General features: G+C 46.0%; 1 protein-coding gene across 3 annotated transcripts; it reads right to left on the reverse strand.

Moving 5' to 3' along the window:
- Window positions 1-370: 370 nt before the first annotated feature.
- slitrk3a (SLIT and NTRK-like family, member 3a) lies at window positions 371-5110 on the reverse strand. 3 transcript variants are annotated; one of them, XM_042064697.1, is made up of 3 exons: window positions 4629-5110; window positions 4113-4192; window positions 371-3030 (listed from the first exon to the last, which is right to left on the reverse strand). In XM_042064697.1, the coding sequence occupies exons 1-3, from the start codon at window positions 4644-4646 to the stop codon at window positions 372-374; spliced, it is 2757 nt and encodes a 918-aa protein (XP_041920631.1). In that variant the 5' UTR covers window positions 4647-5110; the 3' UTR covers window position 371. The 3 variants fall into 3 exon arrangements, with proteins under 3 accessions (XP_041920631.1, XP_041920632.1, XP_041920633.1); XM_042064698.1 differs by having other exon boundaries at window positions 4113-4196; XM_042064699.1 differs by lacking the exons at window positions 4113-4192; window positions 4629-5110 and adding an exon at window positions 3376-4100.
- Between the last annotated feature and the right edge of the window lie 7443 nt (window positions 5111-12553).

A 12553-nucleotide genomic window follows, 5' to 3' on the forward strand; every position in this document is an offset into this window, starting at 1 on the left:
AATATCCGCGCGTGAGAGACGAGCCGTGGAGACATCCTGCTCCTCGCGGATCCCTACACGAACCATGTGAAGGCTCTCACTGCGTGAAGGCTTCGTCTAATATTTAGAATTATACGCTCCGAATGCCTCCCACTGCGCAACCAAAAATCTGTTTTGTATAAAAATAAGGGTTGATAACATTGCTGGCTACTCTGAAAAAGGCACTTCATTGAATATCTGAGTATGGCCTTTCCTCCAAAACGACTTGGGGGAAAACATTTGTTTGTAATATATATGTTTTTGTTGTTGTTGTTGTTGTTGTTGTTTTTCGTCATGCTGTTTTTTTGTTGTTCCGTATTCTTTTGGGCTATCAAGAAAAAAGTATTCTCTGGTTAGAACCGGTATGATTTCTCCAACACTTCGAGGTAATCCGGCTTGGTTTGGAGTTTGGCCCTTAACTCGAGGTATTCGCTTTGGGTCTGCTCGGGAAATCCTTTACCCGCGGTGAAAAGAAATGTTTCTTTTAATCTGGCGTCTTGCTGTAAATCGGGATATTGCATTCCTGGGGGGTGTGCATGTGCAACGTGCATGTCCTTTAATTTAGGAACTGTGCCATATAGGCAGTCAACAAACCCCACCGTGGGGGTAGGTCTCTGGCTGTCTATGACTGTGGGGCAAAGAACCCCGTTTTCGTGAAAGCTCGCTATGTCCCCCGCCTGATTGACGGTGACAATGGTGTTGAGTTGAGAATTGGACACAGCCATTGTCCATTCTTTCTCTTTCTCCAGTAGAGTTCGATAATTGCTGTTGTTTTCCTTGGTTTCGGCGAACTGTTCTTCACCTTCTCCCTCTCGTGGTTTGTATATGGGGTTGTTGCACATCTGTGTGACTGGGTGGGGGATGTAGTCGTAGACGTGGCCGGGCGGTTTCTCTGGCGAGGCGGTCTGCCGCTCTTCGAATATCCTGCACTGCATCTGGATGCCAGTCAGGTCCACCTCCTGTCGCTTTCTGAAGGGCAGTTTCTTTCGTCTTCTTAGGACGAAGGCGAACAGACCAGCAGCCACAAACACGGCGGAGATAAACAGTATCAACAGACTCAGAATCAGCACCGAGAGAGGGACAGCGCCAGTCGCTGAGGCGTACCCTAATCCGAAAGTGCTGGTGGATGTCATGTCGTCGGGCGAAGCGGCGGAGGGAGCCGTGAACTTCAGATCGGGGCAGATGACCTCGGCGTCAAGGGAGCGCAGATCCTTGCCGAAAGCGAAGTCGGGCGTCTTGCAGATCACCTCCCCGACGACAATAACGGTGCTGAGCTTCTCCATCCACTGTTTGAGCGGGATGATGTCACACGAGCAGTCCCATGGGTTCTGGTGGAGGTCAATCTGGACAATAGAGTGCAGGTGCTCCAGGACCCCGCTGACTTGCAGGTGGAGGAAGTAGTTGTTGCGCAGGTTGAGCCTGGCCAGCGAGGTGCCAGCGAAAGCATCAACGGGCAGAGTGCGCAGCAGGTTGTCATTCAGAAAGACCAGCTGCAGATTCGGCATCAGGCTGAACGCGGCAGGCTGAATCTCTCGTATAACGTTGTATTCAAAGTACAAGTAACTCAGAGTCTGAAGTCCACGAAACATGCCTGGAGTGAGTCTCTCGATGTCGTTGCCATTTAAATATAGGCTTTTCAAGTTAGGCAGGTTAATGAATGCACCCTCTTGAACGTATGATATCCGATTGTTGCCCAAGTGTAGTAAATCCAAACTGGAAAAATTCCAGAAGTCCGATCTGTAAATTTTTTGTATTAAGTTTCCACTCAGGTATAACTTCTTGGCATTTAGTGGACGCGGCAACAGTTCAGATATGTTATGAAAGCCTTTCTCTTTACAATTTACGGTGAGCCCTAAATCATTGATGTGTAAATTGCAGATACATCCCGCTGGGCAGATGATAGGAATGGGCGGTCTAGTTTGATAACCAGCAATGGGTGGCTGGTTCGGCCCGGGGTAAATACTGCGTGGCGTCGGTGGAGTTTTAGTGGGTCTGGGCCTTTTGGTTGGCTTAGGTCTGTCTTTGTACTCCACCGACGAAGCAGTGTTGTGAAATGAAGACAGCATTGATGAGGGCTTTGTGGGCCACGTATTCTCGTTGCTGAACGGTATTTTGGGGATGCCAAGCTTAGCCTCCACTTCTGCCTCCGAGAGCAAAGGACACAGCTCGCTCCGTTTAATCTCACGTAGGTCCTTGCCATGGAAGTGAAAGGGGTGCTCGCACGTAATGTCACCAACCAAAGCTGTGTAAGGAATGCGTTCAAGCCACGTTTTAAGCTGCACAATCTCACACACGCAGTTCCACGGATTCTCTTCTAATTGAATCTCCATGAGAGTGCGGCCAATGAACTCCAGTGTGCCTTTGTAAGGCAGAATCTTTAACCGGTTACCACGTAGATCAAGGTGCGTGAGAGAGGCAGACCTGAATAACAGATTGGGTAGAACGGGTATCAAATTGTCATTCAAAATCAGTACTTTGAGTTTGTGCAGGTGTCTAAATGCCCCGCTCTCTATTCTTTTAATTACGTTATAATCAGCCTGGAGGTACTCTAGGCTTTCCAGGCCCAAGAAAGTGTCGTTTCTGAACACCTCCAGTTTATTTTCGTGCAGGAAAAGCTTTTTCAAAATGCTCAGACCATTGAACGCACCAACATGAATGTCCTGTAACGCGTTGTTCCCCAGGTTGAGTGATATGGCATTGTTTAGATGCAGGAAGCTGTTGAAGTACAACTTGCGCATCGAGTTTCTTTGTAGGTTGAGCTTGAAGGGCCTCGTCCATGTTTGGGATATTTGACTGACATTTGTAAATCCTTTGCTGTCGCAGTGAACGTGGAAAATGCCCTCCTTCACTTCACAGTAGCAGGGGTCAAAGCAAGGCTCGTCTATCTCCTCTGAGTCGTCCAGCATTGGGATCGGCGTAGTCCATCCTAAAGCTATTGTGCTTAGCAGGGTTACCCACAGCATCCTTCCGCCGAGACCTGATGAAGCTACGGCTAAGAGCCACTTCACAGCACTGGAATAGAGAGAGAGAGAAAATCAAATCAGAAGGACATCCCTAAACAGAAACTCTAGACAGTAGAATTTGTTACAGCCCATCTTTCTTTTCTTTTTTTCTGCAATAAAAATCAGTTATCCTCACAACCAAAATGAAGTACCTATTCAATATGATAGGTGACTTTTAATAATGCATGTAAAAATATACAGGAAGGAACGTTGACTAACACAAGTCGTCTGTGCCCATTTCAGTAGCCCAACTTTCTTTTAAAATTATACTCATATCATCATATTACTATTGCATTTTGCGTTCAGCACTGAGACATTTCGAAGGTGCGGTTTCCGGAGATACATTAAACCTTACCCCTGTTAACAGCAACTCTGACTGGATCCATCAGCATGACTCCCGAACACATTGCAAAGAGAACAGAAGACGTTTGACAACATAGCCTACCGCGTTTCTCAGTCCAGCACCTGCACCCTTATTCGGTTGGGTGGACTAAACAAAAAGGGATTCATTCCAATCCGTTGCGTTTTATCTACATGAGCGCACATGTAATTCTGGAACAATAATCCATCTGAATTCGGAGTTACCCACTTAAATTAATTGACGTTTACCGAAAGAAGTATCAAGGTTGCCAGTAAATGTCAAGTTGATCCTTCCGATCCTAACTTCGCTTTTCCGCAGACTGAGCACCCGTGATTTGCTGTAATCGCAATAGCGTTTTATCTGCAGATCGGTGAGGAAACTAATAGTCGACCGGAGCTGAGTCTCACTCTTGCACAGAGGCTGTCCTCTCCCGGCTTTTTCACGGGGAAACTGTGCCCTGTCTCTAACGCGTCGCTGCATACCAAATCGGGAATAATACAAAATCGTCCTTCAAGGAGAGTAAGTGGGCGCGAAATGTTGGCTTCTCTGCGGTCCGCCATAGGAAAGTGACTGCATTCTGCGATGAATAGCATACTTTATGCCGCTGCCCCCCTCCCCTCTCATATGTCTCTCACGTCGTGTGTTAAGCTACTGAAATCCACACACGCAAAACACATAACCTCATCAAGGATGCCCTGTCATCCCCTTGGATCGATGGAATGGGTACCTACTCGGTTTTAATGGGTTTCAACTTTACATCTCCCGAATCGAGTGGATGTCGAGATGGGCAGTCCCAGATAGCGTCAGATTGCTGGCTGAAAGAGATATACATAGGAATGAAACACACATTCAAACACACACACACACACACACACACACACACACACACACAGAGGAAGGAAAACGCAAATCTCTAAATAGACTGCACAAGACAGCTGATGGAAACAGTGTCAAATGCATCGAACAAATTGCATCACTGCAAATAGAGATCTGGATATTCTAAAGCAAATTTCGCCCAATCTGTTGAATAGTTTGCCAGAGGTCAATTCAGACGTATCGCCATGAAAGTACACCAATGTGGTGATTTAAATCCAGTTGTAGATATGTTGAAGATTATTTTTGAAATTAAAAAGCAGCTAAAACTGTTTATTTTGTCTAATTTCCGTTAAGCCAATACAAATTCCTAAGAGGTTAGTCTGAATGTCGTGTCTAGGAATTTAAAATAAGCGGACAATCCCACCACTCACCTTCTTTGGAGGAGGCATTTAGTAGCGTCAGAGAAAAACACTAGTTAAAAGATTGTTGGATCTCGTCTTTCCACCATCTCCTCAGCTCTTTCCTCTCTCTCTCTCTCTCTCTCTCTCTCTCTCTCTTTCTGTATCTCTCCCTCGCTCTCTCTTCTCGCTGAGGCTGAGGCAAAAGAGAAAAAAATGAAGACGTGATGCGCATGTAATGTCCAGCTTTTCTATAGATTTGTTTATGATGCAGGTCCCCTCGTACAACCGAAAACTCAACAGTGCCGGGAGAAGCTGTAGCTCAGGTTCGCTCCGAGAGCCGTCTAGTCCCCTGCTGCACCAGCATCGCTTGGATGCAGGATCATGCCGCGAAGAGCCGTTCCTGATCAGGTCTCTTCAGACGTCACGGAAACGAGCTTGAGGAAAAGGGAGCGAAAAGGGGCGCGAAGGGAGGGGAGAGGGAGAGAGATGGGAGAGACGTTGGTGTTGGTAGCGTCGATGGTGATGGTTGAGAGGGAGGAGGTGCGGGTGGTTGAGCGTGCCGAGTGCCGCACCGGGAGCGCGCGTCAGGGCGCTCTCCAATGTTTGGGGTAGACCATTAATGACAACATCGGAACTGTGGCCCTTGAAACGCATAGTATACCTGGAGAGAATGATGATGACATGTACCAATGTGGATCTCATCCGTATGTAATTATCTATTCAAGCAAAGTTCCACAACTTTCAGCTACCAAGTAGGTTATTTTCAGCTACCAAATATGTGCACAACAATTCCTAGGACTATGCATGTGGAACATTGGAGGGGTGGTTTATTTATTTCAGCCTTTTAAAATAGTTTTTATGATCTGGTCAGACATACTCATCGGACACACCGGGTACTTCGCCAACTTATACCCTGTCCCTTGCTCCTCTCAAGGGGTGCATAGGTATGTGAACGAATATCACTTCGATCTTTCTGCAGCAGAGACATAGAAAGTATGTGTGCTCGCCGCGCTCCGCTTTCCGGGTACACTGTTCCTTGTGCCGTTCCCGCGCGCTGCCTGCAGCGGGCAACAGAGCTCTGTGCGTGGGGCACGGCGAAATTCCGGATGCAAATTAGGGTACTCCTGAATATTGTCCATTATAACGCTACATGCACGCGTAATGTTTTTCTTCTTAAATGATTATTTTTCTTCTCTTCCTGGATGCCATTTTTTTAAATGAGCCCTATATCAGAGTGTGCTTTATTCATCCATTTCTTTCACTGATCGTGGAAAATATATTTGTAATGGTAATTGTTTGTTGCTCATCCTCCATTTATTAATAATCCGGTCGTTCTCACCAAAAATAAAGAAATAAATGCTTTGTCAAAACATCCCCACTTGCCAATGTTTGATTGTTGTGTTTGGGAGACTGGCATGATCACAGATTCAGATTATTCACAGGAAAATCTCCAAGCCGGTCCCCAGTGCTGTAGGCTATAGCAAAACCAATCAAATGCCATTTGTGCAGCCAACAGGAATAGCTTTCAACCCTACTAAAATGTGATATAAACTCTCAGTTAACCAGAGGGGTCATTAAGACCGAGAAAAACATCTTGCTGCCATTCAGTCATACAGTCATTCTCCTACAGCAGGTCATTTTGTCTTATTTACAGTGAGGTTTAGTGTGTTTTGGTGAGAACATACAAAATAGAAGAAAAATACTTAACACAATACAAGGAAGGCATATAGGGCATAGAGAGAGAGAGAGAGAGAATGAGAGGGGGAGGGATGGAGTACATAGATTAGTGTGAGTGTGTAACAAGTGCATGCTTATGAGCTGCCTGGTGAATGTGCAGCAGTCTTTAAAACTGTCAGTCTTCTATACCACATTGCTGATCTGACATCTCTCTTTCCCCTACCTCACTCCACTCTTTCCCTATGGTTGCCATGGTTGAAAACAACAGAGAAACAAACAAAAATAGTCTTTTATTTTATGACTTCTGGAGGGTTGCATCATTCCCTGGTTCTGGCTAAGACATACATGCCTACATGCTGCATACTGCCTATACTAATATAAAAAAAATACACGTGGCAATTATGTCAGTGATGACAGAAAAGTTATAGAGTCAGACTGTTTCTCGGAGTAGCGGATGGTAGGAAATTTGCCAAATATACCTTAATTGACCAGCAAAGGCCATTGGTGGGAGAGTTTATATCTGACTATGGCAAGGAGTTTGGTGCCTCAAATTTTCACCTGGACTTCACTAGCTTTTTACACCCCTTGACCAAACCACACACCACAGCCCCCACATCCATCCTCTGTATTTTAACCGCTGGACTGAGCAATTTTAAGTGCTTTTTTGGTGAGCATCAATCGCACCTGTCGGCCCTCTGCTGCCACAGGGGATGCAGGGCGCAGTTCCTCCACGGTCTGCCAGTCATCGGGGAGGGCTGCTAAGTCAGGCAGGGCAGATGTGAACATGCCACTCAAACCCAAAACACTAGCTGTTCCCCCCAAAGCCACTGGCCTTCCACAGTCTCCTGGGTCTCTGACCACACCGCTCATCTCTACTCTATTTCCCCTGTCCACTTCTGTTTGCTCTGAGGAGTGCGCTCTACTTGTTGTTTTGTTATTTTGTTTTGGGTTGGCCATTTCATATGGGGCGAAATTTCCGTCAACATTGATGCTGGGTTATCAGACATAGTCTTTGCAAAATGTCTTTACAAAATCAGCTAGGATGGCTAGCACAGATGATGCTCTGCATATGTATCTTACTGAGTAGTACTGTGTATTGAGTCCCATTCCAAAATCAACAGTAAAAGGACAAAAATGCATAGCAGCATAGTCCCATGTTCTTTTACTGTTAGCATATTTGAAGCAGTGTATTTCCTGACTGAAGTCTTTCCCCCTGCACACCCCTGTGACCTCCAACTCACACATGAGTCAGGCCAAGATGAAATGCCACTGGAGAGCTGAGTCCACTGGCTCAGTTCAGGTCCTTCTATCGGCCACTCCACCTCTGCATCCATCTCCCTCTGACTGCCTCCACTCATGACTCCCCTGCCATACACTCCTCCACCAGTCAATAGTACTGCTTCATACTTCTCTATGTTTCGCACTCCAGCAGCCCACCCCTTCACCATGCACACACACACCACACACACACACACACACACACACACACACACACAAACACACACACACACCACACACACACACACACGTTTCTTACAGTAGCTCGGTTAACCTCGGAGCACGCTAGATTTATTCATAGTATGCTGTCTGTTGTTGGGGTAGCTGCTGTGCTCCATATTCTCCACAACCTATTAATCTTCTCTGCACAATATTCTTGTAGACTCTCTTTTTCTCTCTCTCTCTTTCTCTCTCTCTCTCTCTCTCTCTCTCCCAGCATTTCTCTCTCTCCCGCACCTCGTGTACATTTGCACATCACCCATCACCCATTTATGCATGTGAATAAATCATCAAGTGGTGGCTGAGTAGCACACATTCTCCCGGCCCAGGCCCCCCACCAGAGCGCGCTCCCTGGGGGGACTTAGACCTGCCAGAACCTGCTGCTTTTAACTCCCCACATGGATGCTTAAGACAGAGCAGCCGTGGAATGTAGGCTAAAAAGAAAATATGTCAAAACCTGTGACACACACACACACACACACACACACACACAGTTTTTTTCCTGAGGTTTTATTATACTGCTGATGATGTAGCACTCCGAAGCTTTGGAAGGGATTTTTACCTCTCATTTACTTGCTGACCTGAAATATCAAACTAGCCAAGCAAAATGTTTCATCTTAGTATTTTCCCCCATTTCTGAAGAATTGATTTGCTCTTTTTTTCTGACTTTGGGGCGTGACAGCGTGCACAGCAGTTACAGCCATGAGGTAATGGAACACGGCCCTGTGTACTGTCAGCTCATATTACAATAACAGAGCGGGAGCAGTCAGAACACCTCTGATTACACCACACCTATTTGTTCACTTGACGGGGAGGCGTGCAGCGCAGGGAATACCCATCTGAGTCATCCCGGCCGACGGAGGAGGCCAGGCCCTCGCACTCGTGCATGAGTGGGCCTCTGCTCGGCCATGAGTGTATCTCTCGTGTCAAGCGCTCGGAGCCTGGGTCGCCGAGGGGATGCACTGTCAGGTGATGTCTCTCCTGAGCCCATTTTTTGTTTCTTTCTCTTCCTGGTTGTTTAACAAAGCGTCATCTGGGCATGGAGGAGAGGAGCTGAGGAGCACAGATGGCCCTCGCAGTGGCATTGTCTAGTGCCAAGACAAGGACCTCCAGCGAGATCTTTAAGCGCTGCTTTTTATTTTTCTGTTGTTACCATGGCTCACCCTAGCCCCAAACTGTCTCATTCTGAAAAGTCTAACATGCGAGAAAGTATCCTAATTCACACCACAACCTCAGGGGAGGCTACCGAGAGAAAGAGAGAAAGAAAGAGAGAGAGAGAAGGAGAGAGAGAGAGATGGAGAGAGAGTGAGATTGTGTGAGGGCAGAACTAATGGCCAGAAAATTTAGCAATGCAAGCTAAAACGTTAACAGTCTCATCAACCTCAGAGCCTCTAATTTTTGCCATTAGACACAAAATAGAACAGGACAGCAGGGAAAGCTACACAAGCAGAAATGTGGGAGTGTGGGAGAGGGAGATAGAGAAAGATAAAGAGAGAGAGAGTGTGTGTGTGTGTGTGTGTGTGTGTGTGTGTGTGTGCGCGTGTGCATGTATGAATGTGATTGGGGAGACCACATGAAGTCCAATATGTCAGCTTTTCCTCAGAGTAAGATATGCTCTGTATTGCAGTGGCAGTCTCCATTACTGGAGCAGTGTCCAGCGCCGGTCCGCCACTTCAAAGCCCAGCGTGTAGTGTCCCTCTTCTCTCATCGTACCAGGCAGAAGGTTCTCTGTGCCCTACTTAAAGAGCCTCTCTCTCCACGACTTGGCTTGCACATCACAACTTTTCCTGCACTGCCACAGTTGAGTAATTAGGCCATGGTAATTTTTGACGCACTGTGTAATGACCCTTAGAGTTTATCTGCCCAACTCAAACCGTATTGTTCTTCCGCAAAGAGGATTGGAGATGAGAGAGGGAGAGAAACAGAGGCGGAGAGAAAGGGAGAGAGAGAGGGAGAGAGAGAGCATGTGCGTGTGTATGTGAGTGTGCGTGAGAGGCAGAATGAAAGGCAACTAAACAGCACCAATGACCTCTAATTGGCAAAATTATCCAGGTCAATTAAAGCTCTGGGGTGGTGTGTGTTTTTGTGTGTCGCTGTGTGTGGATTGCACACACACACACATACATGAGTGGAGTTCTTTGTGACGTAGAAATGCTATACCTGCAGGTCAACACGCTCCTGTGTAGACATAGATTTCTAATTGATGTAATTATTATCATTATTCATTGTGTTGCCGAAGATGTCAGTCCTCCCCAGAAGGCAAACACAGGGTAAAGAGCTAGCATATGAACTCAGCTGTGAAGTAAATACATAAATAATGAAATAATGGCAACCAGCATAACTGCCTACACCAAGTGTAATAATAGCATCGCCTGACCAAATAGGGAGGAAAATCAAACAAAACTATAATGGGCCTGACTGGTAATTGAGACACAGAGAAGATGAAGGTCAACAGGAGGTGGACAAGGCAGATGCATTGAAATTAATAGTAGGCCTACCTTCAGCTATCAAGAGCCTGTCTAAAAATAAAGCTACGCTGATAACATAATTATTAGTTACAGAAGAATGGCCCACTCAAGAGCTCAAGTGGTTGCCAACCCAGCTTGCAGTGGAGGACCACGAGCTGTAGCCATGACCAGGGGCATAGCTCTCCCTGCAGCAGCACTGGAGTTCTGCCACTGTAATTACTGAGGAAAGGCTTCAAATTATACTCTTTCTCTGGGCTTTAGCAACAATGGCTGTTACCACTATAAAGCTGTTTGGGGAAAGTAGTGATTTACTAAGCAGCCCATCACCATTTGTGCTTTTGTCTATTCACATTAGCCTTGCAGATTAAAATAACACGGTGATGATAAAAACAAATGCATTAAAATTCAAATCAAAATGTTATTAAAACATGTAGGTGTACAGTGAACAGATCTTAAAGGGCCAGCTGAACCAAACATGTGCATGGAGAGAGTTTGTGTCTTTCTCTTGCTTATACAACTCCTTAGTCTTTGACTATTATGAGCTTGTGGGTGTGTGTTTTAAACATCAATAACCACCTCTGCTCTGCTTCAAAGCTAAAGCTGCAATGTGATGCTAATTCCTTATGAGTGTGCAATAATTTGGACAGAGCAGACCAATCAAAGCAATATTGCAATATTGCATAATTGGGGAGAGCACTTGTGAGTTTCCTTTACAGATGTAATTCCATACTTTCTACAGCTCCAGCCAGCAGCCTGTGGGCTCTGATGCATCTCTCTCTCTCTGTCTCCCTCTCCCTCTCTCTCTCTCTCTTTCATTCTCTCTTTCTGGCTGGGAGTTATTTTCAGTCAGCGGAACCCTATAAAGCCAAGCCCATGAGACTCTGGCTCTGCCATGACTATCTGCCACAGAGGAAACTTTTGGATTCCCACCCTGTGTGTTGACAATATAAACAAAAACAATTTAGGACTACAAAACAAGCACAACTACACAGCAGTTTTAATGATAGTAACTGAAGAGTATATAGTAAACCAATTACAATACATATCATCTTCACACCTAAATCATGTTGTTGTTATAAGTCAAAGTCAAAGTCAAAGTCAAAGTCAGCTTTATTGTCAATTTCTTCACATGTTCCAGACATACAAAGAGATCGAAATTACGTTTCTCTCTATCCCACGGTGAAGACAAGACATATTTTACCAATTTAAGTCCACAGACAAACATAACATTCAAGTAAACAAAAAAGTAAGTAAATAAGAGGGCACATATAATAATGAAAAAAAATAAGAGCAGCAAAATTTGGTTTAAATTGTGCATAGACAGTCAATAAAATACTAGTGCAAAGTCAGGCCAATAAAAGGCTTGGGTAGTTCTGTTTGACCTAAGTAAGAAAGAAAGTGACATAGTGGTGCAAGTTATGTAAGAGCAGCAGATGTGTTGTGTTTTCAGGACAACAACAAGTTGTAAAGTGTACAAGTGTGCAAGTGTGCAAGTGGAGTAGTGCACGCGGCCATTGTGGGTCCAATGTCCAGGATGTTATGTAGCTGAGGGTGGAGGGGGGAGAGGAGGGAGAGAGTTCAGCATCCTTACAGCTTGGTGTATGAAGCTGTTGGTGAGTCTGGTAGTGCGGGAGCGCAGGCTTCTGTACCTCTTCCCAGAGGGCAGTAGATCGAACAGATTGTGAGCGGGGTGACTTGCATCACTCACAATTTTGGTCGCCTTGCGGGTGAGGTGGGTGGTGTAAATGTCCTTCAGGGAGGGGAGTGAAGCACCAATAATCCTTCCAGCTGTGTTCACTATGCGCTGCAGGGCTTTCCTGTTGTATTCAGTGCAGCTTCCGCCCCACACAGCGATACAGCTGGAGAGGATGCTCTCAATGGTGCCTCGGTAGAATGTGGTCATGATGGCTGGTGGAGCACTTGCTCGCCTGAGTTTCCGCAGGAAGTACAGGCGGCGCTGAGCTCTCTTCGCCAGTGATGCAGTGTTGGTGGTCCAGGAGAGGTCTTCGCTGATGTGCACCCCCAGGAATTTGGTGCTGCTCGCTCTCTCCACCACAGCACCGTCGATGGTTATAGTGTATGTCTGTTTGTTTGTGTGTGTGTGTGTGTGTGTGTGTGTGTGTGTGTGTGTGTGTGTGTGTGTGTGTGTGATGGTGTGTGTGTGATGGTGTGTGTGTGCAGACCTTGTAGAGATGAGTCAGCAGGGAATGGACGTGGGAGTACAATTCAATTGGAATATCTTTTTCCCTCTCTCACTCAGACAAACACACACACACACACACACACACACACACACACACACACACACACACA

The sequence above is a fragment of the Alosa sapidissima genome, chromosome 15 (assembly GCF_018492685.1).
Source record: "Alosa sapidissima isolate fAloSap1 chromosome 15, fAloSap1.pri, whole genome shotgun sequence".
NCBI classification, from domain to species: Eukaryota; Metazoa; Chordata; class Actinopteri; order Clupeiformes; family Clupeidae; genus Alosa; species Alosa sapidissima.

What these genes read in the sequence shown, in the direction of transcription:
- slitrk3a (XM_042064697.1), bottom strand. An exon ending in TTGAAACCCATTAAAACCGA is followed by an intron (nt 3,031 to 4,112) that starts GTAGGTACCCAT and finishes TCTCTATTCCAG; the next exon opens with TGCTGTGAAGTGGCTCTTAG.